This window comes from Trachemys scripta, chromosome 6, assembly GCF_013100865.1.
Source record: "Trachemys scripta elegans isolate TJP31775 chromosome 6, CAS_Tse_1.0, whole genome shotgun sequence".
Classification (NCBI taxonomy): Eukaryota; Metazoa; Chordata; order Testudines; family Emydidae; genus Trachemys; species Trachemys scripta.
In genome coordinates this window covers 12,540,506-12,568,293 of record NC_048303.1, presented here as the reverse complement: position 1 = coordinate 12,568,293, position 27,788 = coordinate 12,540,506, and the positions used below count along the sequence as shown (strand labels likewise).

General features: G+C 46.1%; 1 protein-coding gene across 2 annotated transcripts in view; it reads right to left on the bottom strand.

Moving 5' to 3' along the window:
* Positions 1-27,788, bottom strand: part of CTIF (cap binding complex dependent translation initiation factor) — a 99,430-nt gene that overhangs the window by 32,279 nt on the left and 39,363 nt on the right. For both annotated transcript variants that reach the window (XR_004646147.1, XM_034773727.1), the window contains exon 2: positions 2,857-3,012. Coding sequence is in view for 1 of the 2 variants with exons in the window: in XM_034773727.1 (XP_034629618.1) it covers positions 2,857-3,012 (156 nt within the window). In the remaining variant the exon portion in view is untranslated. The remainder of the gene's footprint in view (positions 1-2,856; positions 3,013-27,788) is intronic.

Here is a 27,788-nt window from a genome sequence, read left to right as displayed (position 1 = left end):
TTGAAGAGAAAGCGAAGTGCAGACACGGGTCTGTTTAGGCAGACTGGCTCGCTGGGGATGTCACAGTGCTGGCAGAGAACTGTACAGCCTGGAAAACCCCCGTTCAGGAGGGAGAGAGACGTGGGTCTCCACCCTAAGAGAGGTGAAAGTTGAGGAGCTGGAAGCCTGAGAGTGGGACTGAGAGTCCTTGAAGGACCACGGAGGTGGAATACAGGGACAGTTGCCCTGAACTGTCACGCTGACAACACACTAGAACATATTATTAAACAATCCATTTGTAACCATCTAGAGGATAATAGGGTTATAAGCAATAGCCAACATGGATTTTTAGGTTAGATATTATGAAAAAACTTTTCAACTATAAGGATAGCTAAGTAATGGAGTAGGTTATCAAGGGAGCTTGTGGAATTCCCATCCATTGGAGGTTTTTTAAGAACAGGTCAGACAAACACCTGTCAGGGATGCTCTAGATTTACTTGGTCCCGCCTCAGCACAAGGGGCTGGATTAGGTTGCCTCTCAAGATCCTTTCCAGGATCCTTTCCTACATTACTATGATTAACATCACATGGGGGAAAGTGTTACAATATTGTCTAGTGTGTGTCACAAGTGTGACACACTGGGGAGTGTGTGCTAAACATCCCCCTCTGTGCTGATGCAGAAAGGATATGAATTGGTACAGGTCCCAGGTGGGCAGCATTACCCGTCATGCTTTTAGCTCTGAAGGTCCCTGGTTCAATTCCCAGTACCTATCATGATACTGACACACTGGGAATTGAACCAGGGACCTTCAGAGCTAAAAGCATGACTAGTACTGCTGTCCAGCTGGGGCCTGTACAATTCACATCCTTTCTGCATCAGCACAGCGGGGGATGTTTAACACACACTCCCCAGTGTGTCACACTTGTGACACACACTAGACAATATTGTGACACACACTAGACAATATTCTCGGTTGGGGCCGCTAGGCAGATAGGGCTTCTGGGTTCTCCTAGCTTATAATAGTGACTCACTTAATTTCTCTGTGCCTCAGTTTATTCATCTTTCCACTCACAGTGGTGTTGTTATGAGCTTAATGTTTACAACATGCCCTGGCACACACAGACGAAAGTTGCTATGTAAGTACAAAATAATTACTCTTAGCACTTCCCTTTTTTTGCGGTTGTGTTTGTTTCAAGAGCAGAATTTATCTTGCTGCCAGTTATTTAGCTCTGTTGTTGTATGAGACTACAGAGGCACAGCTGATAAAATCGAGATTCACTGCTCCACTACATGGGCCATAAGATTGCTTTTCCTAAGAATGTCTTCTACAAGCAGCAGAAGACATAAAAGCTTTTAAATTGGCTGGAGAAAAGTTCTCTTCAACATTTAGATAATCTTTTAACACTTCAGCTTATTTTTGTATTTGCAAATCTGAGGCTTCTGCCAAAGTCATTAAAGGTCGATGTCCCACTATGCTTTCTATCTATCCCCCCATCTCATTTAAACGACGGAAGGCAGTGTTGTCTAGTGGATAGTGCATTGGCCTAGGAGACCTGGGTTCTGATCTTATCACTGTCACAAACCTGCTGTTTGACCGCGAGTAAGTCTCTTCATTTATTTGTGCCTGTTTTCCCTCCCATCTTTTGTCTGTCTTGACTATTTAGACCAGGGATGGGCAAACTTTTTGGCCCGAGGGCCACATCTGGGAATAGAAATTGTATGGCGGGCCATGAATGCTCACAAAATTGGGGTTGGAGGGCGGGAGGCAGTGCGGGTTCTGGTTGGGGGTGCGGGCTCCGGGGTGGGGCCAGAAATGAGGAGTTCAGGGTGTGGGAGGGGGCTCCGGGCTGGAGTGGGGGAGTGAGGTGCGGGGAGGGGCCGAGGATGAGGAGTTTGGGGTGTAGGAGGATGCTCTGAGCTGCGACCGAGGGGTTCAGAGGGTGGGAGGGGGAACTGGGCTGGGACAGGGGGTTGGGGTGTGGGGAGAGGCTCAGGGGTGCAGGCTCCCAGCGGTGCTTACCTCAAGTGGCTCCCGGAAGAAGCAGCATGTCCCTTCTCTGGCTCCTATGTGAAGGCGTGGCCAGGCGGCTCTGCACGCTGCCCTGTCCGCAGGCACCGCCCCTACAGCTCCCATTGGAGTGCTGGAGGGGGCCATTGGAGCGCATAGGAGCCGGAGCGGGGCCATGCCGTGGCTTCTGGGAGCCGCATGAAGCAGCCCCTGACCCTGCTCCCCAGCTGGAATGCCAGAGCAGGGCCATGCTGTGGCTTCCAGGAGCCGCGTGGTGCGGCCCACGACCCTGCTCCCTGGCTGGAGTGGGGCAAGCCCCAGACCCCACTCCCCAGCGGGAGCTCGTGGGCCGGCTTAAAACGTAGGTTGCCCACCCCTGATTTAGACTGTAGATTCCTTAGGGCAGGGATTGTCTCTTCTGGTAAATCACATGGGTTTATACAGCACCTATCATGATACAGCCCTGCTCTCAGTTGGGGTGGCTAGGTGCTATTTTAATATAAACAACACCACCACCTCACTCTTTTGCTTTCCTCAGACTGCCCTCTGTGAGATGATTCTGCGTATCCTAGTCCCCTGTGGTTTGGAGTTGGGCGTTATTTACCTTTCAGAACTAGAACACTTTTTGTACTGCTGGATTTTGCATGGTTGGTGTCCTTAAGGATGGGGTCTCGGGACTCTGAGCTTTAATTCAAAGGGCTGTGCAGGACGGAAGGATCCAAAAGCCCATGCCAGAAAGGAATAATTCAAAGGGATAGATGGAGGGGAAATGTTAATAATTGAAAAGAAAGAATAAATAGCCAAGGACACCACCAGAATTGTAACTCAACAGCTTAGCTAATACACGGGTGAGAAAATGAGGCATTACCTCCCTGAGGCAGGTATAAATGGGACAGACAAGGACTCGGAAGGGCTCCCCACCGTTGCTCCTCATGGTGCCAAAGACTTCGCAGAGAAAGGTGATGAATCCCAGCCAGCGCTCCACGTCGCGCTGCTGCAGCTCCTCCCGCATTGTGAAATCTTTCTGCAAGGGGGACAGACAACAGGCGGCATCAGCAAAACCACATCTCACTGGAAGAGGCAACGGCTGTCTAGGGAGGGAATTAAGAAAAGAGGAAATTGAAACTAGAGGGAGAGAGAGCGAGAGAGACAGACTGACTGTCACTTTAGTAATGAGCATGCGGATTACTCAGTGTAAGTGCAGTGGCTGAAATTTCAACACAATATAAAGCAGGTATTGTAGAAATAGCAACAGCAGCTGCACAATGCAATAGAAACAACTTCCCTTTGGCCTTTCTGCCTTTTGTAACATATGTGAGTATTCAATTCAATATGCAAAAGAGTGGGGCTGGTTTAACGGGTGTGGCAAACACAAAAGGCACACGAGCCATGCAGGAAGCACACATGCTGCCTGGTTTTTTCTGCTCAAGGGAACTCATGTCACCACAGGTAAATTCAGTCTGTCTACACCTCTCTCAAAATTAGCACCCAAAGGGACCATGTTGTCCCCTGTGCTAGGACCTGGGCTTCCCTGGGGCTCTGGTGATTTTTGGCTGCTGCAACTGCTCCTTGGCACCCTCTAAATTACAGCAGGGGACTGGCCCACTGCCCACCTGGATGAGGACCAGGAGAGTACAATGTTGGCATTAAAAAGTCACCCCCTCCTGTGTCATACTGTTGCCACAATGAAGGACTGTGGGAATTATGCAACTCCAGAAGCAAGGTCAGGATCAGATGCACAGCGAGTTATGTGTCTCTCCACTGGCCCTCTACTCTAATCCCTAGACAAAAATGGTGGCTGCCAAAGGAAAGAAAGTAAGAACATAAACAGGTGAGGGGCAAGGAAAGAAAAGAATGATAGAGAAAATACAATAAAACAGAATCTTCATCTTTTTAAACAAGAAATTTGGTACTTTACTTTTACAGGGACCAAATAAAAATGACGACGCTATAATCCAAGTGTATACAGTGCTCAGGACAAGGGGATGTTTCCTCAATCCCTTTTCGATGTTATAGCAGCTTGTTTCAAGAAATATCACAGCAGCCTGCTTATTTCCACTCTTAATTACACCTCTGTCTTGATATAACGCGACCCGATATAACATGAATTCGGATATAACGCGGTAAAACAGTGCTCCGGGGGGGGGGGGTGCACTCCAGTGGATCAAAGCAAGTCCAATATAACGCGGTTTCACCTATAACACGGTAAGATTTTTTGGCTCCCGAGGACAGTGTTATATCGAGGTAGAGGTGTACCTTTCCTTATGGTTATCATTTAGTTGACATAATGCAGAGAAAAATTACAGAACAAGTTCATTCTCAAGTATACCATAAAAAACTACAGGCGAAGTGTGTGTTCAATGTGTGTTGCCCAATACATGAAATCCAGCAACTAAAATGCTAATTATTTAAGTATCTTTTCTACATCAGCTTATTCCTATGGACTAAAACTAACAAGGATACATCGTTGCACCCAATGCTCTAATCTGCACCCGCACAGTGTGGAGACAGCTGTGCAGAAGAGCCACCAGAGAGAAGAGTACTGATTTATAAACTGTGCAAAGTACTGATGTTTAAATGCATGTAAGTGAAGCAGTTGCTGAAGAAACCCAAGTGAAAGATTTGTGATTTATTTTATTATGCAACAATATGTGCAAAGACTCAAGTGATGTCAATCAGCGCCCTCCTAATGCTCAAAAGTGAGCATTCAGTCTCCAGCTGGAAGCATAAGCCTTGACCACTTGGTGTAGCCCTCTGTCCCCCTCTAGTGGTGGGTAGGCCACCAAGAGACTGATGAGCCCTCTATAGCGGGGGTGGGCAAACTACGGCCCGGGGGCCATATCTGGCCCTCCAGATGTTTTAATCTGGCCCTCGAGCTCCCGGCAGGGAGCGGGGTCCAGGGCTTGCCCCGCTCCGGCGCTCCAGCCGGGGAGTGGGGTCAGAGGCTTGTTCCACTCTGCGTGGCTCCTGGAAGCAGCGGCATGTCCCCCCTCCGGCTCCTACGCATAGGGGCAGCCAGGGAGCTCTGCAGGCTGCCTAGGGTGCCAAGCTAAATGGGGCGCCAAATTCGAGGGAAAAAATCAAATAAAAAAAAAAAGAAAGAACGAAAAAAATGAAAAAGATGAAAAAAAAAACAAATAAAATAACAAAGATGTCATTATTTCAATTCCTGTTGCATGTACGGGGGGAGTATGAATTATAATTCACTTCTCTACATTTCTGAGAATTTATTAACATGTCAAATCTTTTATTTACTGCAAAAATAAATAATATTTTAGCAAATTTTTTTTCAATTTGCGACGTGGGTCATCTTGACCCACTCCGCAATTTTGATAAGCCATAACTCAGCCACAATGAAACACATCCGCCAGCAGCAAGAGCAGAAATGCTAGTGACACATAACTCGAATATACAGCAAGGTCGCATACCTGGAAATTCATGTAGAGCGGACATATCGTGAGTTGATATATGTCAAACAGTCATTTTAACACACGTCGCAGATAGATGGTTAAGAACTGAGCGAATACTGTGGAAAATTATGTTTCTTGGTGCCAAAGAATAAAGAATAATGTCTTTCAGTATTATAAATCCAAAATGTGAGTATCTTTAAGCGTTATTAAACCTTAGCGTTATTATTGGGCTGTATAATTATGAACTTTTCTTTGTTATAACTGGTTCACATGTAATAAATACGGTCCATAAAAGAAAAGTAACAGCGTTAACGCTTAATAGACTACAAAAGTGATGATGTCACACTCCAAGTGGGTAACCTTGAGGAAGGGGATTACTTTCCAAACAACTCGTGTCGGGTTATAACATCAAAAAAGGTAATTTTGTTTCCATGTAAACGCTGTAACTAACTGTTTCAATAGGTAAGTGAGTGTATGTTACTAATCATTGAACCTTTAAGCAGTGAAAAGACGTGTTGGGATGGCTGCAATGTGGTTTAAATCGCCAGCCATGTGGTGGGTGTGTCAGCCATCCTTAACGCTATAATGCTTGCAGTCGAGAGCACAGTACGTAACAATATTCAAATGCCCCATGGCAGAAAGAGGAAAAAGGAAACCCTCAGGAGCTGAGTATCATAAACGAAAGGTTGAGAAGGAAAAGGACCAAGCAAAACAGCAGGGATCCTTCCTGAAATATCTTCTCTTTAATCCAAATAAAGATGGAAGCAGTTCACAGCATCCAGATGAAGGAATTTTACTTGGAGAGGAGGTTAGCTCACATCTGCATGGAAGCAGTTTGAAACATCAAGATGAGGGTATATTACTTTGAGATGAGAGAAGCTCACATTCACAAAAAAGCAGGCCTTGTCTACACTACGAGAGTAGTTCGATTTTACTTAAATCGAATATTTGGAATCGATATTGCAAAGTCGAACGTGTGTGTCCACACTAAGGACAGTAATTCGACTTTGTGAGTCCACACTAACGGGGAAAGCGTCGACATTGGAAGCGGTGCACTGTGGGCAGCTATCCCACAGTTCCCGCAGTCCCCGCTGCCCATTGGAATTCTGGGTCGAGCCACCAATGCCTTCTGGGTAAAAAAAAAAGGGGCCAGGGTGCTTTTGGGTAACTGTCGTCATCCATCCATCACTCACTCCCGCCCTCCCTCCCTCCCTGAAAGCGCCGGCGGGAAATCATTTCGCGCACTTTTCAAGTCATTGACAGCGCGGACGCCACAGCACTGTGAGCATGGAGCCCGCTGCAACCATCGCTGCAGTTGTGGCCGCTCTCAACGTCTCGCAGCTTATCATACAGGTTGCCCTGAGGCAGATGCAGAAAAGTCAGGCGAGGAGGCTACGTCAACGCGGTGATGGCCTGAAGTCTGAGAGTAGCACAGACCTCTCAGAAAGCAGGGGACCCAGCGCCGAGGACATCACGGTGGCAATGGGTCATGTTGATGCCGTGGAACGGCGATTCTGGGCACGGGAAACAAGCACTGAGTGGTGGGACCGCATAGTGCTGCAGGTCTGGGATGAATCACAGTGGCTGCGAAACTTCCGCATGCGGAAGGGAACTTTCCTTGAACTTTGTGAGTTGCTGTCCCCTGCCCTGAAGCGCAATGACACCCGGATGCGACCAGCCCTGACTGTCCAGAAGCGAGTGGCCATAGCCCTCTGGAAGCTTGCAACGCCTGACTGCTACCGGTCAGTCGCGAGCCAGTTTGGGGTGGGCAAATCTACCGTGGGGGTTGTTGTGATGCAAGTAGCCAAGGCAATCGTTGATGTACTGCTGCCAAAGGTAGTGACCCTGGGAAACTTGGAGGCGATCATAGATGGCTTCGCAGCGATGGGATTCCCAAACTGCGGTGGGGCCATAGATGGAACTCACATCCCTATCCTGGCACCGGACCACCAGGCCAGCCAGTACATTAACAGAAAGGGCTACTTTTCCATGGTGCTGCAAGCACTGGTGGACCACAGGGGACGTTTTACCAACATCAATGTCGGATGGCCGGGCAAGGTTCATGACGCTCGTGTTTTCAGGAACTCTGGTCTGTTTAGACGGCTGCAGCAAGGTATTTACTTCCCGGACCACAAAATAACTGTTGGGGATGTGGAGATGCCTATAGTCATCCTCGGGGACCCAGCCTACCCGCTAATGCCCTGGCTCATGAAGCCCTATACAGGTGCCCTGGACACTGAAAAAGAACTCTTCAACTACCGGCTGAGCAAGTGCAGAATGGTGGTGGAGTGTGCTTTTGGACGTCTCAAGGGGAGATGGAGAAGCTTGCTGACTCGCTGTGATCTCAGCGAAACCAATATCCCCATTGTTATAGCAGCTTGCTGTGTGCTCCACAATCTCTGTGAGAGCAAGGGGGAGACCTTTATGGCGGGGTGGGAGGTTGAGGAAATTAGCCTGGCTGCTGATTACTCACAGCCAGACAGCCGGGCGATTAGAAGAGACCAGCGGGAAGCGCTGTGCATCCGGGAGGCTTTGAAAGCAAAGTTCCTGAGTGAGCAGGGTAACCTGTGACTTTCTAATTTTGTGTACAGAGAAGCCTTCACCCCACTTCCAACACACGTTTCAAAATAAAAATAGTTCTACTTTGTTAAAGCACACCGTTTTCTTTAATACTGTTTTCGCGGGAATTTTTAAAAACTGGGACGCAGACTGTGGTGCGGAGCGGGTGTAGTGTAGTCGCGCGAATGCAGCTTCTAAACTCAAGGACTGACAGGCTCCGCTGCGGTGGGATGGTTCTTTCAACGGAGCCTGTCACCCCTCCTGATAGGGACTGTGTGTATGGGGGGTCTATGTGACTTTGTGGCGGGGGGGGACGGTTACAGATCCCCTGCTGTGTGGCTCTGTGATCCTGCCTAAGGACCGCCGCTTAAGATCTCTAACTGCCCTCCCCTGCCACAAAGTCACAGAGCAACCCACCCCCCACCACATAACATGAAAAGAACCTCCCAGACTAACCAGGGTAAGTAGTCACTGCATCACTGCACTATGTATGTGCCCTGCTGCTGTGCCTGCCCCCGACTATGTACCCTGCCAAAGGTGACTGTCCTGTCCAATTACCAACCCCCTTTCCCCCCCTCCTCCAAAAGAACATGATGGAAACAGTAGTTAACAGAAACATATTTTTTATTATCAACTACACATGGGACTGGGAAGTGAAACTTGGACGGGGGCTTGTGTCAGGCGGGAAGGAAAGAACTTGTCAAACTTTGGGGAATGAGAGCCTTCTGCTGCTCGAGCTCTCTGCAGGGGTGGAGTGAGAGTTAGCAGGGACTCTGCCGCCTCTCCTTCTGTGCACTTTGGGTGAAGGGAGTATGGGACTTGGTGGCGGGGGAGGGCGGTTAGAGATGGACTGCAGCGGGGCTCTGTCCTCCTGCCTCCGTTCCTGTAGAACATCCACAAGGCGCCGGAGCGTGTCCGTTTGCTCCCTCAGTAGTCCAAGCAGGGTTTGAGTTGCCTGCTGGTCTTCCTGACGCCACCTCTCCTCCCGATCCATGTTGGCTTGGTGCATTTGGGACAAGTTCTCCCGCCACTGGGTCTGCTGTGCTGCCTGGGCTCGGGAGCAGGCTATAAGCTCTGAGAACATGTCCTCCCGTGTCCTCTTCTTCTTATGCCTAATCCTCCCTAGCCTCTGGGAGTGTGATGACAGGCTAGGTTGTGAGACAGTCGCAGATGGGGCTGTGGGAATGGGAAAAAGGGAGTGAATTCCTCAGAAAGATAAATGTAGTTGTGAACAAAGAACATAGTCTTTCTCTGTGAACAGGACCATGCACAGCACCTATCACATGCGCACTCAGCACAAGGTCGAATTCTCGGCCTTCGCATTCAGTGTCTGGGGTTTTGCAGAGCACTTTTGAGAACCCTGTCAGGACAACGGAATTGCTCTTGCACGCAGACATGGTAAGCCGTAGATTCGTGGCAGCTTAAAACTTTAATATTAGCAATGGCCTCATTTCACATTGAAATCAATGTCGGTCCCTGCTGCCAGCAATCCGGCAAGCAGGAAGTCTGCTCCTGTCCCACACCCTCGCGGCTGTCCCCGGGAACGATCCCTTTCGGCTGACCCTCTCCCGCCTCCACCGCGTGGCTGCAAACCAGCGGTTACAGTTCTGTAAAGGAACGGTAAAGCAGTCCCAACACTAACATTCCCCTACCTCATTCAAAGCAGGTCATCATGAGCGACATCACCCTCATGAGGATCTCTGAGAGCGACAGACAGAGAATGCTCCGGGAAAGCCTTCAAAGACCAGGGCCGTATGCCGCCATGCTGTGCCAAGCAATGATTCCAGAGTACTTGCTAGTCTCGTGGCGCGGCAACGTGTCCTACTACGGAGGACCCAATAAGGCCGCTCTCCCCAAGAACCTAATGCAGCGGATTTCAAATTACCTGCAGGAGAGCTTCCTTGAGATGTCCCAGGAGGATTTCTGCTCCATCCCCGGACATATAGACCGCATCTTACTGTAGCTGCAGTAGCAGGGACTAAACAGTAGAGCGGCTTGGGCAGGACAATCATGCAAAACCGGACATTGCTAGATTTTTTTCAAATAGTTGCACTGCCCATGACTGAACCGTTAAGTTAATCAAACTAATCATGAGAAACCCATTTTTTAAATTGTTAATAATCATGTTCTGTTACAAATAAATGTTTAGATGTTTACAACACTTACTGGATGATCCTTCACCAGATTCTGTGTCCGGGGTAACGGCTGGGGAGGGTTGGTAGGGGATCTCTGTAAGGGTGATGAAGAGATCCTGGCTGTCGGGGAAATCAGCGTTGTGAGCGCTGTCGACTGCCTCGTCCTCCTCATCTCCTTCCTCATCTTCCCCGTCCGCTAACATGTCCGAGGATCCGGCCGTGGACACTATCCCATCCTCAGAGTCCACAGTCAGTGGTGGGGTAGTGGTGGCGGCCGCACCGAGGATGGAATGCAGTGCCTCGTAGAAACGGGATGTCTGGGGATGGGATCCGGAGCGTCCGTTTGCCTCTTTGGTCTTCTGGTAGCCTTGCCTCAGCTCCTTGATTTTCACGCGGCACTGCGTTACATCCCGGCTGTATCCTCTCTCTGCCATGTCTTTAGAGATCTTCTCATAGATCTTTGCATTCCGTCTTTTGGATCGCAGCTCGGAAAGCACGGACTCATCGCCCCACACAGCGATGAGATCCAAGACTTCCCGATCAGTCCATGCTGGGGCCCTCTTTCTATTCTGAGATTGCACTGCCATCAGTGCTGGAGAGCTCTGCATCGTTGCCAGTGCTGCTGAGCTCGCCACGATGTCCAGACAGGAAATGAGATTCAAACTGGCCAGACAGGAAAAGGAATTCAAATTCAAATTTTCCCGGGGCTTTTCCTGTGTGGCAGTTCAGAACATCCGAGCTCTTACTGCTGTCCAGAGCGTCAACAGAGTGGTGCACTGTGGGATAGCTCCTGGAGCTATTAGCGTCGATTTCCATCCACACCTAGCCTAATTCGACATGGCCATGTCGAATTTAGCGCTACTCCCCTCGTCGGGGAGGAGTACAGAAGTCGAATTAAAGAGACCTCTATGTCGAACTAAATACCTTCGCGGTGTGGACGGGTGCAGGGTTAATTCGATGTAACGGCGCTAACTTCGACATAAACGCCTAGTGTAGACCAGGCCGCAGTTTGGAAACTCAAGATGATGGAAACTTACTTCTAGATGAAGGCAGCTCACAGCATCAGACTGATATGGAAGTGTAGAAAATTTATTCACCTTCAGAGACACATGCATAAATTGACGTAAAAGAAGTAGAACGAAAAAAGGATGAGGAAGTTACAAACAAGTTACAGTATGGGGACCCAACTTCACGGCCCAGATGTGATGACAGTGTGCGGCAAATTCTCGTGGAACATGGACCCAAACAAGTTCATGAATTTCCCTTCCCTAAGGATGGAAAAAAAAAGAAAATTCTCTGCTCAGCATTACAAGAGGAAATTCATTAATAGGGAAGAAATTCATTGAAACTGGTTACAATATTCAGTGTCGAAGGACTCTGTTTTGCTTTTGCTGCAAGTTGTTTAGAAATCAAGCTGTACATCACTGTACATCAAGCTTCTACCAACTGTACATCACTTACTGAAAATGGTTCGAAGGACTGGAAAAACATATCTTCAATTCTCTCTTCACATGAAAGAAGTACAGAACATTTAGAATGTTTTCAAAATTGAAAAGAACTTGAATTATGAGTGAAAAAAGGAAAAACTATAAATGAAGAAAATTTACGCGTGATCAAGGAAAAAGAAAAATACTGGCAACAAATATTAGAGCACCTGATTGCTTTAGTGAGAGTTCTCGGTGGGCAAAATTTAGCATTCCGCGGTCGTGGTAGAAATGAAAAATTATACACTCCAGGTAATGGAAACTTTTAAAAATTTGTTGAATACCTAGCTTTGTTTGATCCAGTCATGAAGGAGCATCTATGTAAAATAACTGATCATGAAACGCAGGTTCATTACTTAGGAAAAATATGCAGAATGAACTGATTCAAATTCTAGCAAATCCCAATAAAAGAAAATTGTAGAATTCTGCAAATTCTGCAAAATACTTTTCAATAATATTGGACTGTACACCAGATGTGAGTCACGTTGAACAAATGATGATGATCATCCGTTTTGTGGCTATGGAAAAGTCTGCAGACGAAGATAATGTTGAAGTGCTCATAAAGGAACATTTTTTGGGTTTCGTACCACTGAAGGAGATGACTGGAGCATTTATGACTTAAACTATTCTACAAGAGTTTGAAACAATGTCATTATCTGTTGAAAACTTAGGTGGCCAAGGCTATGAAAATGGGAGTAATATGAAGGGTAAAGACAATGGTGTGCAAAGGAGAATGATGGAAATCAATCCTTGGGCCTTTTTCGTTCCTTGCAGTGCGCAAGGATCTCTGAATCTGGTTGTCAATGATGCTGCTAGATGCTGTTTGGAGGCAAGCAGTTTCTTTGACCTGGTGCAATGTGTTTTTCTCAGGCTCAACACGCTGTTGGGTGATTCTGACTCGCCATGTGAATTCTCTAACTGTGAAACCACTTAGTCAGACAAGATGGGAGAGTCGCATTGATGCTTTGAAGCCTCTTCGCTATGAACTTGGAAACATTTATGATGCTCTAACTGAAATTTCTGATGATACTACCTTTACTGGATCATCTGGCAATACGGCACATTCAGATGCAGAAGCTCTTGCAAATATGAGCCTTTCCAAGTTCAAATTTGTGACTTCACTCATTTTGTGGTTTAACATCCTTTTCGGGATTAACCTCACTAGTAAGCAGCTTCAGGAAAACAACTTGAACATACATTCTGCTATTCAAAAACTGCAGCAAACTAAAAATATTCTGGAGGAATTCAGAAGTGATGAAGGGTTCGAAAGAACACTGGTAGATTCTCTCAAGCTTGCTGAAGAAATAGACTTTCCAACAGAATTTGAACCAGAGCCAGGTCGCATTCGGCAAAAGAAACAGCAGTTTCCATATGAAGGACGAGACACACCCATTCAGAACCCAAAACAAAGGTTCAAAGTGAATTTCTACTTCTCAGTCCTTGATACTGCTATTCACTCGGTTGACGAAAGATTTCAACAGATGCAGCAGTTAGAGTCAGTATTTGGCTTTTTATATGATATCCGCAGCTTGCAAAAGAAAACAGCAAAACAGATAAGAGAATTTTGCATAAAACTGGAGTCGGCATTGACTCATGAACATTCAAAAGACATTAATGCTACAGATTTTGTGTAGTGAGCTTCAGGCTTTTTCAGATGACTTAAGAAACATTCCACTCCCGAAGAAGTACTGAAGTTTGTTTGTGAAAATAAATTCACAGACAGTTTTCCAAACATTTGTATAGCTCTACGCTTTCTTTTAACTTTGCCAGTTTCCATAGCTAGTGAGGAACATAGCTTCTCAAAGTTAAAATTGATAAAAACATATCTGCGTTCAACAATGGTGCAAGAGAGACTCGTTGGACTTGCCACAATGTCAATAGAGCATGAAATATCTGCAAAACTGGATCTAAAAGCACTAGTGACTGAATTTTCAAAACTTAAAGCAAGAAAAGTCATGTTTTAAGAGCACAGAGTGTTTTTTATTCAGAGTGTTTTGTAAATACAGGTTAAAGTTAATTGAAGAGTTTTCTTATTTCTTTCTATATAGGATGTGGTGGTAATGGCAGTTAAAGCAGGATAGCGTAATGGATGATTTTGGATTTGTAATAATAAAAATTATAATTAACATTTTAATGCATTTTTATTTGAAATCGGACTGAAATATCATCTGGCTGTCGTGTACAAATCTATTCTGAAAATTCTGTGTCTCTATTTTATCTGATCTCAGAAATGCTGGTTGGACAGATGGACAGACGGACAAACCGAATAATTAAGCCTCTGTTCAAAAAAAAAAAAAAAAAGGAAAAAAGGGGCAAAATGTTTCCCAGTTTCCCAAAAACCTCAGCCTAGATCTGCCCTTGGGGTTTGGGGGTGTGGGCGCCAATTGCATGGCTCGCCTAGGGCGCCAGTTGCTGGCAGCTAGTCTAGGGCCGCCCCTGCCTGCAAGACAGCTCCAGTTCCATGGAGACAGGCACTTTCTCAACTCCTGAGGTTCCCCTGCCAGCACCTGACATCTCTCTATCCCAGGGGTAGGCAACCTATGGCACGCGTGCCAAAGGCGCACGCGCGCTGTTTTTCAGTGGCACTCACACTGCCCGGGTCCTGGTCACCGGTCCGGGGGGCTCTGCATTTTAATGTAATTTTAAAGGAAGCTTCTTAAACATTTTAAAAACTTTATTTACTTTACATACAATAATAGTTTAGTTATATATTATAGACTTATAGAAAGAGACCTTCTAAAAACGTTAAAATGTATTACTGGCACGTGAAACCTTAAATTAGAGTGAATAAATGAAGACTCGGCACACCGCTTCTGAAAGGTTGCCGACCCCTGCTCTATCCCTTTAAAGGCACATCCCTGTGGTATGAGGATGAGCCGCACTGCAGTAGGAACAGCTCTATTCTCCTCAGCCTGAGTTCCTCCTGGGGGCTCCCTGAGAAATGCCTTGTCCTCTCTCCTCCCCTTTCGGGAGCACAGGCTCTACTTTCATGTGGGGTTTACACTTCCTAGCTGCACTACGCCTTTGGTGTAGTGGAGGAAGGCTCCTTGGACTCTCATCATCTCCTTACACAGCCAAGCAGTGCTAGTCACAACCCGACCTTTGGCATTTTGCTGCAGGATCTCACACACCCTCCACCAATCCCAATGTCTTCCCCTTCAAATCCTGAGGCTTCCATTTAAACCCCAGTTTCCTGCCTGACAATGTTTACCGAGGCACTGCTATTTCCTGCATGGAACCACATCAATCCCGTTTGAAAGCCATTTAATGTCTAAAGATTCCCAGGGCATTCTGGGAAATTCTTAGCCGCTTGGGATAACCACATGAACTCTGGCACGGTGTTTTAGATCGCAAAGCCAAAAACGGCTCCGTGCAAGCACGGGAGAAAAAGAGACATGTATATATTCAACTCCCCTGCGGATTCACCTTGAGAGATGCAATGGGTTCATGCACAAACTCGGTTTTGTATTTTTAAACTTCCTTAAGTCCCTCTATCATCCCTAAAAACCTATCATAAAAAACCTAGGCTGGGATACCTTACAGTTTAAATAAGAAATTCCGGGAGATTTATGTCTTGATCGTGTCCGGAGAGGTGGGTTTGTTGCCAGCTCAAACACTTCAAGCTGAAAATACACCTTTCCTTATTTACTGTAAGTAATTCATAGCAGATTATTGGGAAACTGCAGGGAGAGTTAGGATGCAGTTTTGGAACTGTGCAGAGAACACATAAGGGACATTGCACCACACGCGCTTCCTTCAAATTCTTGCTTAACACACATTCCCCTTCAGCAAAGCCTTCCCGAGAAATGCCTCCAAAGAAATTCATTTTAAAAATACAAACATCTGCCCTGCTTTGAGATTCACCCTGATTACCACTGGATGGATCTGAACTGTAATATCTATCTTTTTAGACTGTAAGTTCTGTGAAGCAGAAACATCTTTTCTTCTTTATCAGCGACACAAAAATCATGGGACCAGGGCTAAAATATTTTGGTCATAAACTTCCTTTGATTCATAGCAGAGCTGTGATTGGGACAACTAAGCAAAGATGGGGAGGGGTAAAGCACTGGACTGGCTCTATGGAGACCTGGGTTCCATGCTCAGCTCTGTCACTGCCTGCTGGGTGACCTTGGGCAAGTCACCTCACCTCTGTGTGCCTCAGTTTCTCCATCTGTAGGATGGGGATAATAATACTGCTCTCCTTTGTAAAGCACTTTGAAATCTACGGATAAGCGCAAGGGCTGATGATGAAGACCCAGGGTAGATTAAGACCCTTCTGAAGTAAATAATCAATCATCATCTGGCAACACAAGCAGAAGATGCAGTTGCTCGTGGTGAACAAGGAACCATCTACAAAATGACGTGGCTTATCTGTGGTAAACAGCAGACACCAACAAACACTCTCATCAGGAACAAACAACGCCATCTACTAACAACCAAAAAAGAACAAGAAATGCACTGGACAAAGCATTTCAAAGAATTGCTGAACAGGAAGCCACCTAAAGAGGAAGCAAACGTCCAGGAGGTAGAAGAAGATCTTGATATCAACACAGACACTCCAACTAAGGAAGTGATCATTCAAGCCATCAAATCCTTAAAAAATGGAAAAGCTCCTGGAAAGGATAACTTGAATGCAGAATTGTTCAAGGTAAATCCTAAATTAGAAGCATCTATCCTGGCCCCTCTGTCTACATCAGTCTGGGAAAGGGAAAAAGTGCCAGATGAGTGGACCAATGGGGTTATAGTGAAGATACCAAAGAAAGGAACTCTCAGTAATTGTAATAACTGGCGTGGTATCACACTTTTAGCTGTGCCAAGCTAAGTATTGCGTAAGATTATAGTTCAGCGTATATCAGAGGCAGTTGATAGCGTTCTCAGAAAAAAAGCAAGCTGGTTTTCGGAAAGGGCGTGGATGCACAGACCAGATCTTCATTCTATGAAACATAACAGAACAGTGCTTAGAATGGCAACAGCAACTCTACATACATTTCATAGACTTTGAGAAGGCTTTTAATAGCATTCACAGGACCAGCCTATGGTGTATTCTGCGGGCATATGGAATTCCTTTCCGTATAATCAATGTCATCAAACGCTTCTATTTCAACTTTACATGCAGTGTTGATCACAGTGAGCTCAGTTTTGAAGTCAAAACAGGAATACGTCAGGGGTGTGTCATGTCTGCAATCCTCTTCAACATTGCCATCGACTGGGTAATGCGGCGTACAACAGAAGACATGTCAAGAAGCATTAAATGGACACTCTTCTCATCCCTTGAAGATCTGGACTTCGCAGATGATGTCGCTCTCCTATCACATACCCAACACCATGTACAAGAAAAAACAACCTGACTCAATGCATTCAGCCAGCAAATTGGACTGAAAATCAACCGCAATAAGACAGCTATCATGACCTTTAATATTGCCTCACCATCACCAGTACGGATAGAGGATTATGTTCTCACCAGTGTAGAAACATTCACGTACTTGGGCAGCACCATCAGCCAGGACGGTGGAACCACCCAGGACATCCGGAACAAAAATCAGTAAAGCCAGGAACACCTTCAGGAGCTTAAATACAGTCTGGAAATCATCAAAATGCAACACCAAAACCAAACTCAAGATTTATCAGAGCTGGGTACTTTCAACACTACTTGATAGTGCAGAATGCTGGGGAATGAGAAAGTATGACATGTCCAAACTGTCTTCATTCCATACAACCTGCCTCAAAAAAATCCTCTGTATCGCTCAGAACAATCTCAAACCAAGATCTATTGACACAGTGCAACCAAGAGGATCTGAGCACCGTCATTGCCAGGAGGCGTTGGAGATGGATCGGTCATGTGCTTCGGATGGAAACTGATTCCATCACCAGCGTAGCAATAAGATGGGCACCTGAAGGCAAGCGAAAACGAGGCCGCCCGAAAACAACATGGCGAAGAGCTGTGGAAGTCGAGCTGAAAAACCTGGAGCACAGCTGGGAAACCATTGAAAGACTTGCCAGAAGCAGACAGGAGTGAAGGAGCTTTGTCACTGCCCTGAGGTGTAATAGGAACATGATGATGATGATGATGATGAAGTAAATAAACTTTTATTAGAAGTTACTCCTGCCTTCTACAATGGGGGGAAATGATTCAGGGGACTTGAGTCAATAGCTATTTCTATCCCTTGTTTATCTGGGATTTGCAGTGTTTTGTTTCTGCAACTGCTTGTTTAAGTTTGTCGCAAACCTGGTCTGAAAGGTGTGATCATTATGATTCAGAGTCAGCATCATTTAGATGAGGTTCCTCCTAGAACTCACACCTCTCTTAGACCTATTTCATATTTCAGGGACCCCGTCCAGTTCTGCCTATTCTACAGCTTTAAACCAAACAGTAACCAGGTCCCCTGACTCTGTTACAGTTGTAGCCTACTTAAAGCCTAAGCCAGACAAACAAAAAATTAATTCGGGCTCCAATTTCACCTACTCACTAATGAACTCTTCCAATAAAACCTGCACACTCCTTGGCCTGATTTGCACCCCTTGCTCTGGAGAAGATCAAAAGTAGCAGAGGCTGGCCTGGGGGCCTCTGCATGGCACGTACCAGTACTGTGCCTGGTTGTACCCACAGTATTGTTATTATAAGTGCTGACCGTGCGCTTGGCGTTGCAAGGATAGAAATAAAACTCCCCTGTCCCAAGGAGCAAACAAACAAAGCCCACACAACCAGCAGAGCCCATGATGAAGGAAAGCAGCTGCCAGCTTTCCCATAAACATGGTCTGGCAACACTGCACACCAAGCCACTCCACACCAGGACCTGGCGATCGGTTTCACAAAGCATCCAGCGCTTCCACGAGAGCAAATCCAAGTGACTCAAAAGGCCTCACTGGATCAGTGCCGTTTCGTTTGTTTCCCACCCGTAAGATCACTCATCTGCGTCTCACGCTGTCCTCCACCTAGGAGGGCGAGAGAGCCCTTTCGGACCACAATTGGCCAACAGTCCCATTCACCTACAGCACGGCCAGCCTCCAAGCCACAATCCGCACTGCAAACAGCTGTCGCTGAAACGCTCGAATGAGAACTAATGTGTGAAGTCAGTGCGGCTACCTTTTCCAGCTGTTCTGTTATTCTAACTGAGGCATCCCTGCTGACAGAGGTAAAGCAGCCTTTACTGAACCTCTCTTAAAAACCTCACTGTGCTTTTTACACCAACTTCTTCTACCCTTGGTTTTTAGCAGGTAGGCCCCCTTGTGGCTGTGACTGTATCTTCCGGTGTGCTCTGTGCAGGGCCAGGTAGGCTGTTGGCATGCAAATAAATGCTATTTTTTAGTGCTTAAATAGCATGTCTCCTCCTCTGAGCACTTTAGGAACATTAAGGGATTCATCATGTGATGACCTCCCAGGTACCGGGACCAGTTAAGGGCTCTTTCTTCAGCATTTCCATAGTTTAAAGCAAGAATACAAGAGTGCTTGATGGAGAAGGATAACTAGCAAGAGAGCAACATTTTTGTTTTATTTATGGGGAGACTGTAAACCCAATTCTGCTTGTACTGGTGTAAATCTGGAGTAACTCCCCTGGAGATAGTATGGATTTACACTGGTGTAACTGAGTGTAAGTAAGGCTCTGTATGCTCATAGGACAAGGAGGAACATTGCTACAGGCTCTCCTGTCTCTCATCTGTAAGGTTAAGTATAAGAGACCTCAGTCTTTACCACTGCGTTGTCCTGGAACTTTCAGTACAAGCCATTCTCCTTCACTCTACCACTAAGCAATATATATTAATAATATAGAGAGAGCAGTATATACACAAACACATTAGAAAAGTGACTGAAAAGAGGAAAAAAGAGCCAATTTCTACACTCTAGCTTAGACAGACGTGCATTTTCACACAATGCTTTTTTGAAATATCCATGCAACTTTAAAATCTACATTCCTAGCATGACAAGATTTTTTTTTTTTTTTTTGAGTAACAAAAAAACCCCTGTCCTAATTCTGTCAAATCCTATTTCTTCTCTCAGGCACTGCAAGGAGCATCCATTTTAGAGATCAGATTTTGGCAAAGTCAGGTTTTGATTGTTAAAACTGTGAATAATTGCTGGTTTAATATGAATTAAATTAAGGTTTTGGGGTGGACTTGGTTGCTGACCTATAAACTGCATCCCTTTGACTCGATCAGGATCATGGGATCTCTTTTCAGATCTGCATGCAAATGAAAATGAAGATATCCTACCACTGAATCTTCATTCTGGTTCAGAGAAACCAGGTCTCAGGCACTTCCAAGCATTTAGCAAGCCACCAGAACGCTTTGGTCACCTGAGGATTATAGGTATCAATGACATCCATCACTGGATGAAGAAACCAGCCCCAAATTCCAGAAGCACTAAATTAGTTTGATTTATTATTTGTATCAAATTAGTCACTCAGCTCTATTTATCATGCTTAGCATTTATGTGACATTTTGTGTCCAAACAACTTTATTTAATGTAGCATCTTCCGTGCGCACAGTGCCCCACAACGCTTTCTACTGCGAAATAATAAATAATAGCTGAGATGGAAATCCAAGAAGTACAGCTGGGGGAGAGAGCTCAGTGTGCAGACTGGAGATGAGCTGGTGAGGTCAATGAGGTGCTGAGATACAGGAAGATTGTTTCAGGCTGTATTAGTGAAGGCTCTCACATCACCAATGTGCAGGAAACTGGGATAAATCCTCGGTAAATTTTAAATATACATTTTAAGTAGGGGACAAGATTTTCAAGCATGAGTGACTAAAGTTAGACAGCAAATAGTTGACCTGGCCTTTCAAGAGTGTTGAACGCCTGCAGTTCACTTTGGCTTTTCTGGCCCATCCCCAGACCATCCCCATCTTCACCTTCTGCTCCCGTTCTATATAAACAACTGGGCAGAATAACTGCTTGGCATACAGGGCTGCTCAACCTGTCAAACCCCTTATGCAGTCTCTATGCTGAGCTTAAGTGGTGCAGAGGGTCTAGTGCCAATGTGAATCTGGCCTTTAGACAGCAGCATTCACTAGCAGCATGGCATTTATGAGGATGAACAAAACATCACACTGCAGACGTTGGGAGAAAAGGACATTATTCTATTTGGAGTTTAAAAAACAACTCAACTGGCCACAAAACTCCCAGCAACCAAAATGATTGCATTACAGGAGCACATAGGGTTCCACTGAGATGGAGCTCCATTGCGCTAGGCACTGTACGAATGTACAATCTAAATAGACAAGATAGGGAAGCTGAGCAGAGAGAGTTGCCCAGTGGCACACAGCAGGTCAGTAGCAGAGTTGAGACTAGAACTCGCTCTCCCAACTCATAGTCCAGTGCGCTAACCACTAACCTGTGCTGCCACTCTTATTGACTATCATTAGCTCTGCTGGAAGAATGGACGCTCAAAACTACCAGTGTGAGTGTACACCATGAAAACACATTCTAACATGGAACAAAGAGGCAAAGACTTCAGGAGGCTGGGATACACACTGACTGTTATAATTAAACAACATGTAAGAGATACCCCTCCCCCCCAAAGAAATTTAATTTGCTATAGAAATGCTTTCTTAACCCAGAAAAAATAACCTCTGGGAGGCAAATTGGCTTGCTCCGCATGCTCAGGTTGTGATGTCAGGGCAATGAGCAAGTTATCTTTCATCAACTTGACTATATTTTTAAAAACGAACTGTATTACTAATCTGAAGATGTCTTGGACTCCAGATAGTCCAAGTACACTCACCAGATTGCTTTCCTCCAGCGCCCACAGATTAAAATACATCCTATTTATACCACGTAGCAGGTTTGATCTCCCTCCGACCTCGAGAAAAGATTGTTACAAAACCACGCAGCAAATGGGGAAAGTGCAAGGGGCATCTCAAGAGGTTCCAGACTGAAAGGAAGAGCTCTGATAGGGCAAATTATACCTCCAAGCAAAGAATGTGCTTAATTACCCTTGGCTAGCGGTGGATGGCCTGCCAAGGGTGCTCAAAAGGGACAAAAATCACAAGGAGCCGCTCTCACTCTCTTGGACTCAGCCCCAATCCCTGTCCTTGTACTTTCTAAGGATAAGGACTGGGAGGGGCTAAAACAGCTGGCAGTGCTGGCCTCTCCATGGGCCCAGGGAAGGAAGATTCTTTGTCCCGGCCCCACTTCTACTTTGCACTGGTCAGCAGAGCTGGGGGTGGCAAGGAAGCCTACACTTCCCTCTGTTATGGGTGTTTAAGTCTCCATCCAGGCCAATAATTCACGACTAGAAACTTTGCAATATCTTTTAATATGGTTCCCAAATAGGTTTGCTCAGTGCCCAGTAAATCCCTGCCGGGTTACTGGATCAGCACCAATTTGGAGGGTAAAAGTTTACAGTGGCATCAAAATGAGGGTTAATTTAAGCATCGGCACTTATAAAGGAAAAAAAATAAATCACACATTTGAGCTTGTTGGTCTCTAAACACATGTCTCTTCCTCTGGCAGCTACACTGTTTGCTCAGTTATTGGCATGGAAGCAGGGAATACTGAGTCAGAAATACTGTGTCAAAAAAACAAAACTGAGCTTCGATATCACGGTGATAGACACTATATAAAAACTTGAGAGAGAGAGAGTGTGCTAAATACTTGATCTTATTGCCAATGTGCTACAAAAGGCTGAAGCCTTAAATGGCTGCTTGGAAAGTGTCCACAATGTATAAAACAGCTCAGAGCGGAGAACTGGCTGACGCTAGTCAGGAGAGCACCCGCCCTTTGTCATTTTCACCTCCGCTACCGACTACTATTAAATACAGTTTCCAGTTATTACAACTCCCTCCCAGTGCTTTCCAAAAAAACCCTTCAGAAATTTACTGTGGCAAACCCCACTCTGTGTCCCTCCAACACCACCCCACCATCAGATGCTCTAGGACTCAACCTATTATGAACAGTAGCACTTAGAGGCCTTAGTCAAAATCAGGGTCCCATTAGGCACTGTAGTAAGTAGTCCCTGCCCTGGAGAACTTACAGTCTAAATAGACAAAGACAGGAAAAAGGGTGCGCAAAAGGAAATATTATCATCTCCATTTGACAGAAACAGTGAGTGAGCTGCCCAAACCCACATAGGGAGTCTGTAACAGAGGAGGAAATTGAACCCAGCTCTCCTGAGTCCAGCCCAGTGCCTTAGCCACCAGATCATTCTTCCTGTCTGTCTCAGGGCAGCCCTTCCCCCCTCCTCAGTCAAGCACACTAAGGACACTCTAGCACTCCACTCCGCTGCTTCACACGTATCCCATGGTGCCCTGTGATTAAGAGGATTGGATGGTTCTAAGTGCCCCTGTTTGTGAGCATCTATTAGTTCTGAGGAGCAGCGCAGATCACGGACAGAGTGTCCCAATGTCGGAGCAATAAAGTCCCTCAAAGGATTCTCATAATCTCCAAGGGTAAAGCATAAAACCAGGTCCACCTGCCGGACAGCATCAAGGAAAAGCCAGGCTCTCAAGCTGGGAGATGAGGGCCAAACCATGATGGTGGCATACTTTAAAGCACTGCCTACTTCCAGTCCCATATTGAAAATGAGACCAAGAGGGAGTTCTCATCTCCCCCTCCCAAGTCATAAATAAACAGAGATAGGTAATAGCTACAGAGCGTTCACCTCTAGGCTGGCACTTCAAATCCAGGCTAGGTGGGAAGTGAGTGAAAGCAGTGACCCTCTGAGGCCTGTTTGTTGGTCTGGTTAAGTGGCTTTCATGGCCTGAGTCTGGGTCTCAGTGAACAGGTGCCAGTCGAATTAGCATCTTTTTCTGGCAGCCTCAGCAGAAAGACCAAGCCGTGCCTGGATCCTGGAGAACAAACTCTTCTGGGACTCGAAAAGCTGGTCACTCTGGCTAATGGTTGAAGCACACAATGGCTTTGCTGTATTTATCCTCTGGATCAACCGGCCATAAGTCAGCGGGGCCATTAATCTGTTTTCTTCACACACCCCACAAATTTCATACAGAGAAGGAAGAGAGAGGTGCCACTTATCTTGATGAGCAAAACTTGCATTGATAGCTTACCCGGCTGGCTCTTTCTGCATTCACATATTGCAAAAATCCAGGGCTGTCAAGTCACACATTGTCATGCTGCTTAAAAGCAGAAGAGAACAACAAGGGGAGCCAGCTGCTCTTTTGTGAGTCCCCTGCCACCTTAGAGCCCATGGATTTGCAGGTGAGACTTTCAGGCTCTTGACCGTAAATATGGATCTACAAAAATAAATCTACCCTTCTGCTGTGCATGAGAGTAACCAAGCGCTCCTTGCTGTATTCAGCAAGGGGCTGTAATCTGATGGAGAGGGGGTGTGGGGGAGGGGAAAGGAAGAGGAGGGCACAAGTGTCTCCATCTGAATTTCTTTTTTTAAAGTTACGCAGCAACCAGAGGGGAGCCAAGAACTGGATTTATTTGTAGACGTTGCTTTAGCCCTTGCAACAGCGGACGGATTTTCTATCCTTAGTTTTGTGGGGGATAGGAGTGCAAGTAATGAGTCATATTAAAATTCCAGGCTCCGGAGAGCACTGTGCCATTCCTGTCCCAGGGATTATTAACACTATAGAGGAAAAGGAAAAGCAGGGTTGGATGTGGGGGGTTTGGGAGAGAGAGAAAAGCCAGTGCAACTGAATGATTAGGGAAGCCAAATCAGAATAAGTCACTGTCTCAGAAACAGACCAGCTTTATTTACAGATGGGGCAACTGTGGTCTAGTACAATGGTTCTCAACCGGGAGTCCGGGGCCCCCTGGGGGGCCATAAGCAGGTTTCAGGGGGTCCTCCAAGCAGGGCTGGCATTAGATTTGCTGGGGCCCAAGGCATGGGGCTGAAGCCTGGGGCCCTGAGCCCTGCCACTTGGGGCTGAAGCCAAAGCCTGAGCAACTTAGCTTTACAGGGGCTCTGTGGCATGGGGCCCCAGGCAATTGCCCTCCTTGCTGCCCCCACTAATGCCGGCCCTGGCTTTTATAGGCAGAAAACCAGTTATTGTGGCCCAGGTGGGCCGTGGAGTTTTTATATAATGTTGGGGGGGGGGGGGCTCAGAAAGAAAAAGGTTGAGAACCCCTGGTCTAGTAGACAGATCACAGGGATGGGAGGCAGGAGACCTGAGTTTTATTTTCAGCTCTACTATGGACTCATTGTATGAACATGTCACGTATGTGCTCAGTTCCTCCATCTGTAAAATGGGAATATTACTACTTCCGTGAAGTGCTTTGGGAGAGTGTAACATGCGTGGAGAGTGTAACATAAGAACACATTATTATTATTACCATACAAAGGAGAGCTATTGAAAACTTGGCACAGGATAACCATCTAAACCTCTGGGTGCTGTTCTGAACCTCAATTCTGCACTTTCCGTGCTTCAGCATTCCTACTGCATTTCACTCCACCGGACTCTCAGCACTGTGATTCCTCTAAGCTATAATTACACTGACATTGTCATACACGATTTCCTCTCTCCTCCTGTTTGAGTATGTTTCATCTACGTTGGCAGGACCCACAAGAGCAAGCAGCTGCCTTTAATGTGTACCTTTCACCACTATCACCACCACTGCACTCTGCGATCCTACAGCACCTTCCAGCCAAGGAGCTCTAAGCACTTTCTGAACGTTAATGAATGAAGCCTCACAACCGCTCTCTGAGCTGGCAAGTATCATCAGCATTATTTTACAGAGGGAGAGAGAGCTGAGGTGACTTGCCCAAGGTCACACAGCAAATCTTCTGCAGAGCTGGGACTACAACCAAGATCTCCTGACAGTCAGTGTGATTCTTTAGCCACAAAATCCTTACAAGTTTTTGGGTTTTTTTTCTTTTGGACAAAACAGGAAATTCTGTGGCCAGGGCTTTAACAATACTCCAGTCAACTATGACCAGAGGCAGATATGAAAGGCTCCAGGAGAACAGCCGTCTGGTGATAAGTTCAGCCCCCTTGTCATCACCAGATGCAAAGACTGAGGAGATTTCTTGGATTCAGACCGGGGTGCTCTCCCTTGACCCTGCTTGTGGGCTCCATCTTTGCTATCTGCCTCTGGTTAGCCGGGGTCTAATAAATATGAACCTTCAGATACCTGCTGCTGGAAGGGAAAGGAGCTTTCTCTCTCTTCCACACACTCTAAAGCCCCCTGGAAGTACTGAAAGGCCTGCTCTCTGCCCTCCCTAGAACATTTACTGCTGAGAGAGAAGTTCTCCGCTCCTCTGCCTCTACTACTCGACCTCTGCACTACTCTTTGTTTTTCAGTCCTCTTCCCTTGTGACTAATTCCACTGCCTGCCTCTGCCCATGCTGAGAGATTTCCTCAGCAGCATCAATGTTAGCAGCATAAAGCGAACATTCCACGGACAGTTTTGCGGCTACCAGGAGGGCACTGAAACAGTGACCAGCCTTGTCAGTTTCATTCTGTTGCTCCATGGGGTTGGGAGAGCTATGAACATCAGCTGTCTGCAGGCCCAGAAAAGCAGCACTCGGTCAGTTTATAGTGAGGTCACATTTGGACTCACAATTCAAAGGATTTTTTTTTTTAAAGAAAGCTGTAAATTCTGCAGAAGCAGCTTGCTTAGGGCTTGTCTACATTTGAAACACTACATTGGCACAGCTGCAGTGCTCCAGTTGCCCTGCTGTAGCGCTTCAGTGTAGACGCTGCCTGCACAGACAGGAGGGGTCCTCCCAGCTGCATAAGTAATTCACCAAGAGGCATTAGCTTGGTTGATGGAAGAACCCACACTGGGGGTTAGGTCAGCTTAACTACATCGCTCCAGGGGGTGGATTTTTCACACCCCTGAGTGATGTGGCTATGCCGACTTAACTTCCCAGTACAGACCAGCCATTAAGATCCTACAGTCACCAGAGAAATCTTCCCACTGGGACATGGATTTCTCAAGTCCTGCCTGTACAAGAAAGACACTCTGCTCAGTGAAGAAATATTACTTGCTCTTCTCCATTGTACGTGGTTATGAGGAGGGTGAGGGTGGGTAGGAGGCTAAAATCAGAAGATCGGGATTATAGTTCCTGGCTCTGTCAAAGACTTGCTGTGAGATCCTGAGCAAGTCACTTAGGACCAAATTTTCAAACCATCCATTAATTCTTCAATTGTCTGGGTGCCTACCTTGAGACACCAAGGGCCTGATTTTCAGAGATACACTGACTGAAGCCAATGGCAGCTGCGGGTACTCATCACATCTGAAAAATCAGGTATTTAGGTGTCTCTGTTTGGGCATCCTAAAATTGAGGCCCCAAATTTAGTGGACACTTAAGGAAATTTAGGTCGTAACCTCTCTGTGCCTCTGTTTGTTCAGCTGTAAAATGGGGATCATGACAATTACCCACCTCATATGTCATGATTCAGTAATGTTCCTTGAGTTCTCTGAGAAGAGTGCACAGACAGCTGGTTAATTACTAATTTCACAATACCTGAGTGGGAATATAAAAATGGATTTTCAAATACAAAAGTGTTGGCATTAACCTACCAGTGCGAGAGATCCTGGAGCACTCTCTTAGCAAAGGCTCTCAGATGAGTAAGGTTATGTCTACACTGGAAACTTCAAAGCACTGCTGTGGGAACGCTCCTGCGGCAGCGCTTTGAAGTGCGAATGTGGTAATCCATCTCCTGGTAATCCATCTCCACGGGGGGATTAGCTCCGAGCGCCGGAGCCTGTCTACACTAGCGCTTTAAAGCACTCAGACTTGCTGTGCTCAAGGGGGTGATTTTTCACCCCTCTGAGCCAGTAAGTTAGAGCGCTATAAAATGTAAGTGTAGACAAGCCCTAAGAGAACGGGGTAGACACAATCTGGATGAGAAGACCAGCAAATACCATGTATAGTACTAAGCTGTTATTCTAATGCAAAACCTTCTCCAATGCCCCTTTGAATCTATAAGGACAGTCTGCCAAGGGACTCTTATATGGGGAGGGAATCTGGGGAAAAAGAGGGGGAAGGGAAAAGACCAAAGCCCCATGCAAATCACAGACTCTCTCGCTATTGTTATTCTTTCCTCTTGAGGAGGGAGAAGGGCAGAATTCAGTTGCAGCCAAATCCCCAAAAGAATACATCACCCAGGGGTGGAAAGGAATTGTGGTTAGCTTGTGCATTGCTACAATCCCCATTTCAGCAGCAATACATTAGCATTTGTAATAAGTGACAAAGGCAGATAACAAATTATAGCGAGAGGTACTCTTCAGACTGTTTGAAAAGAAGGATAATGCACGGAGAGTTATTGCTATGGCGATACTTTGGAAACAGGTAGTTAATTGCT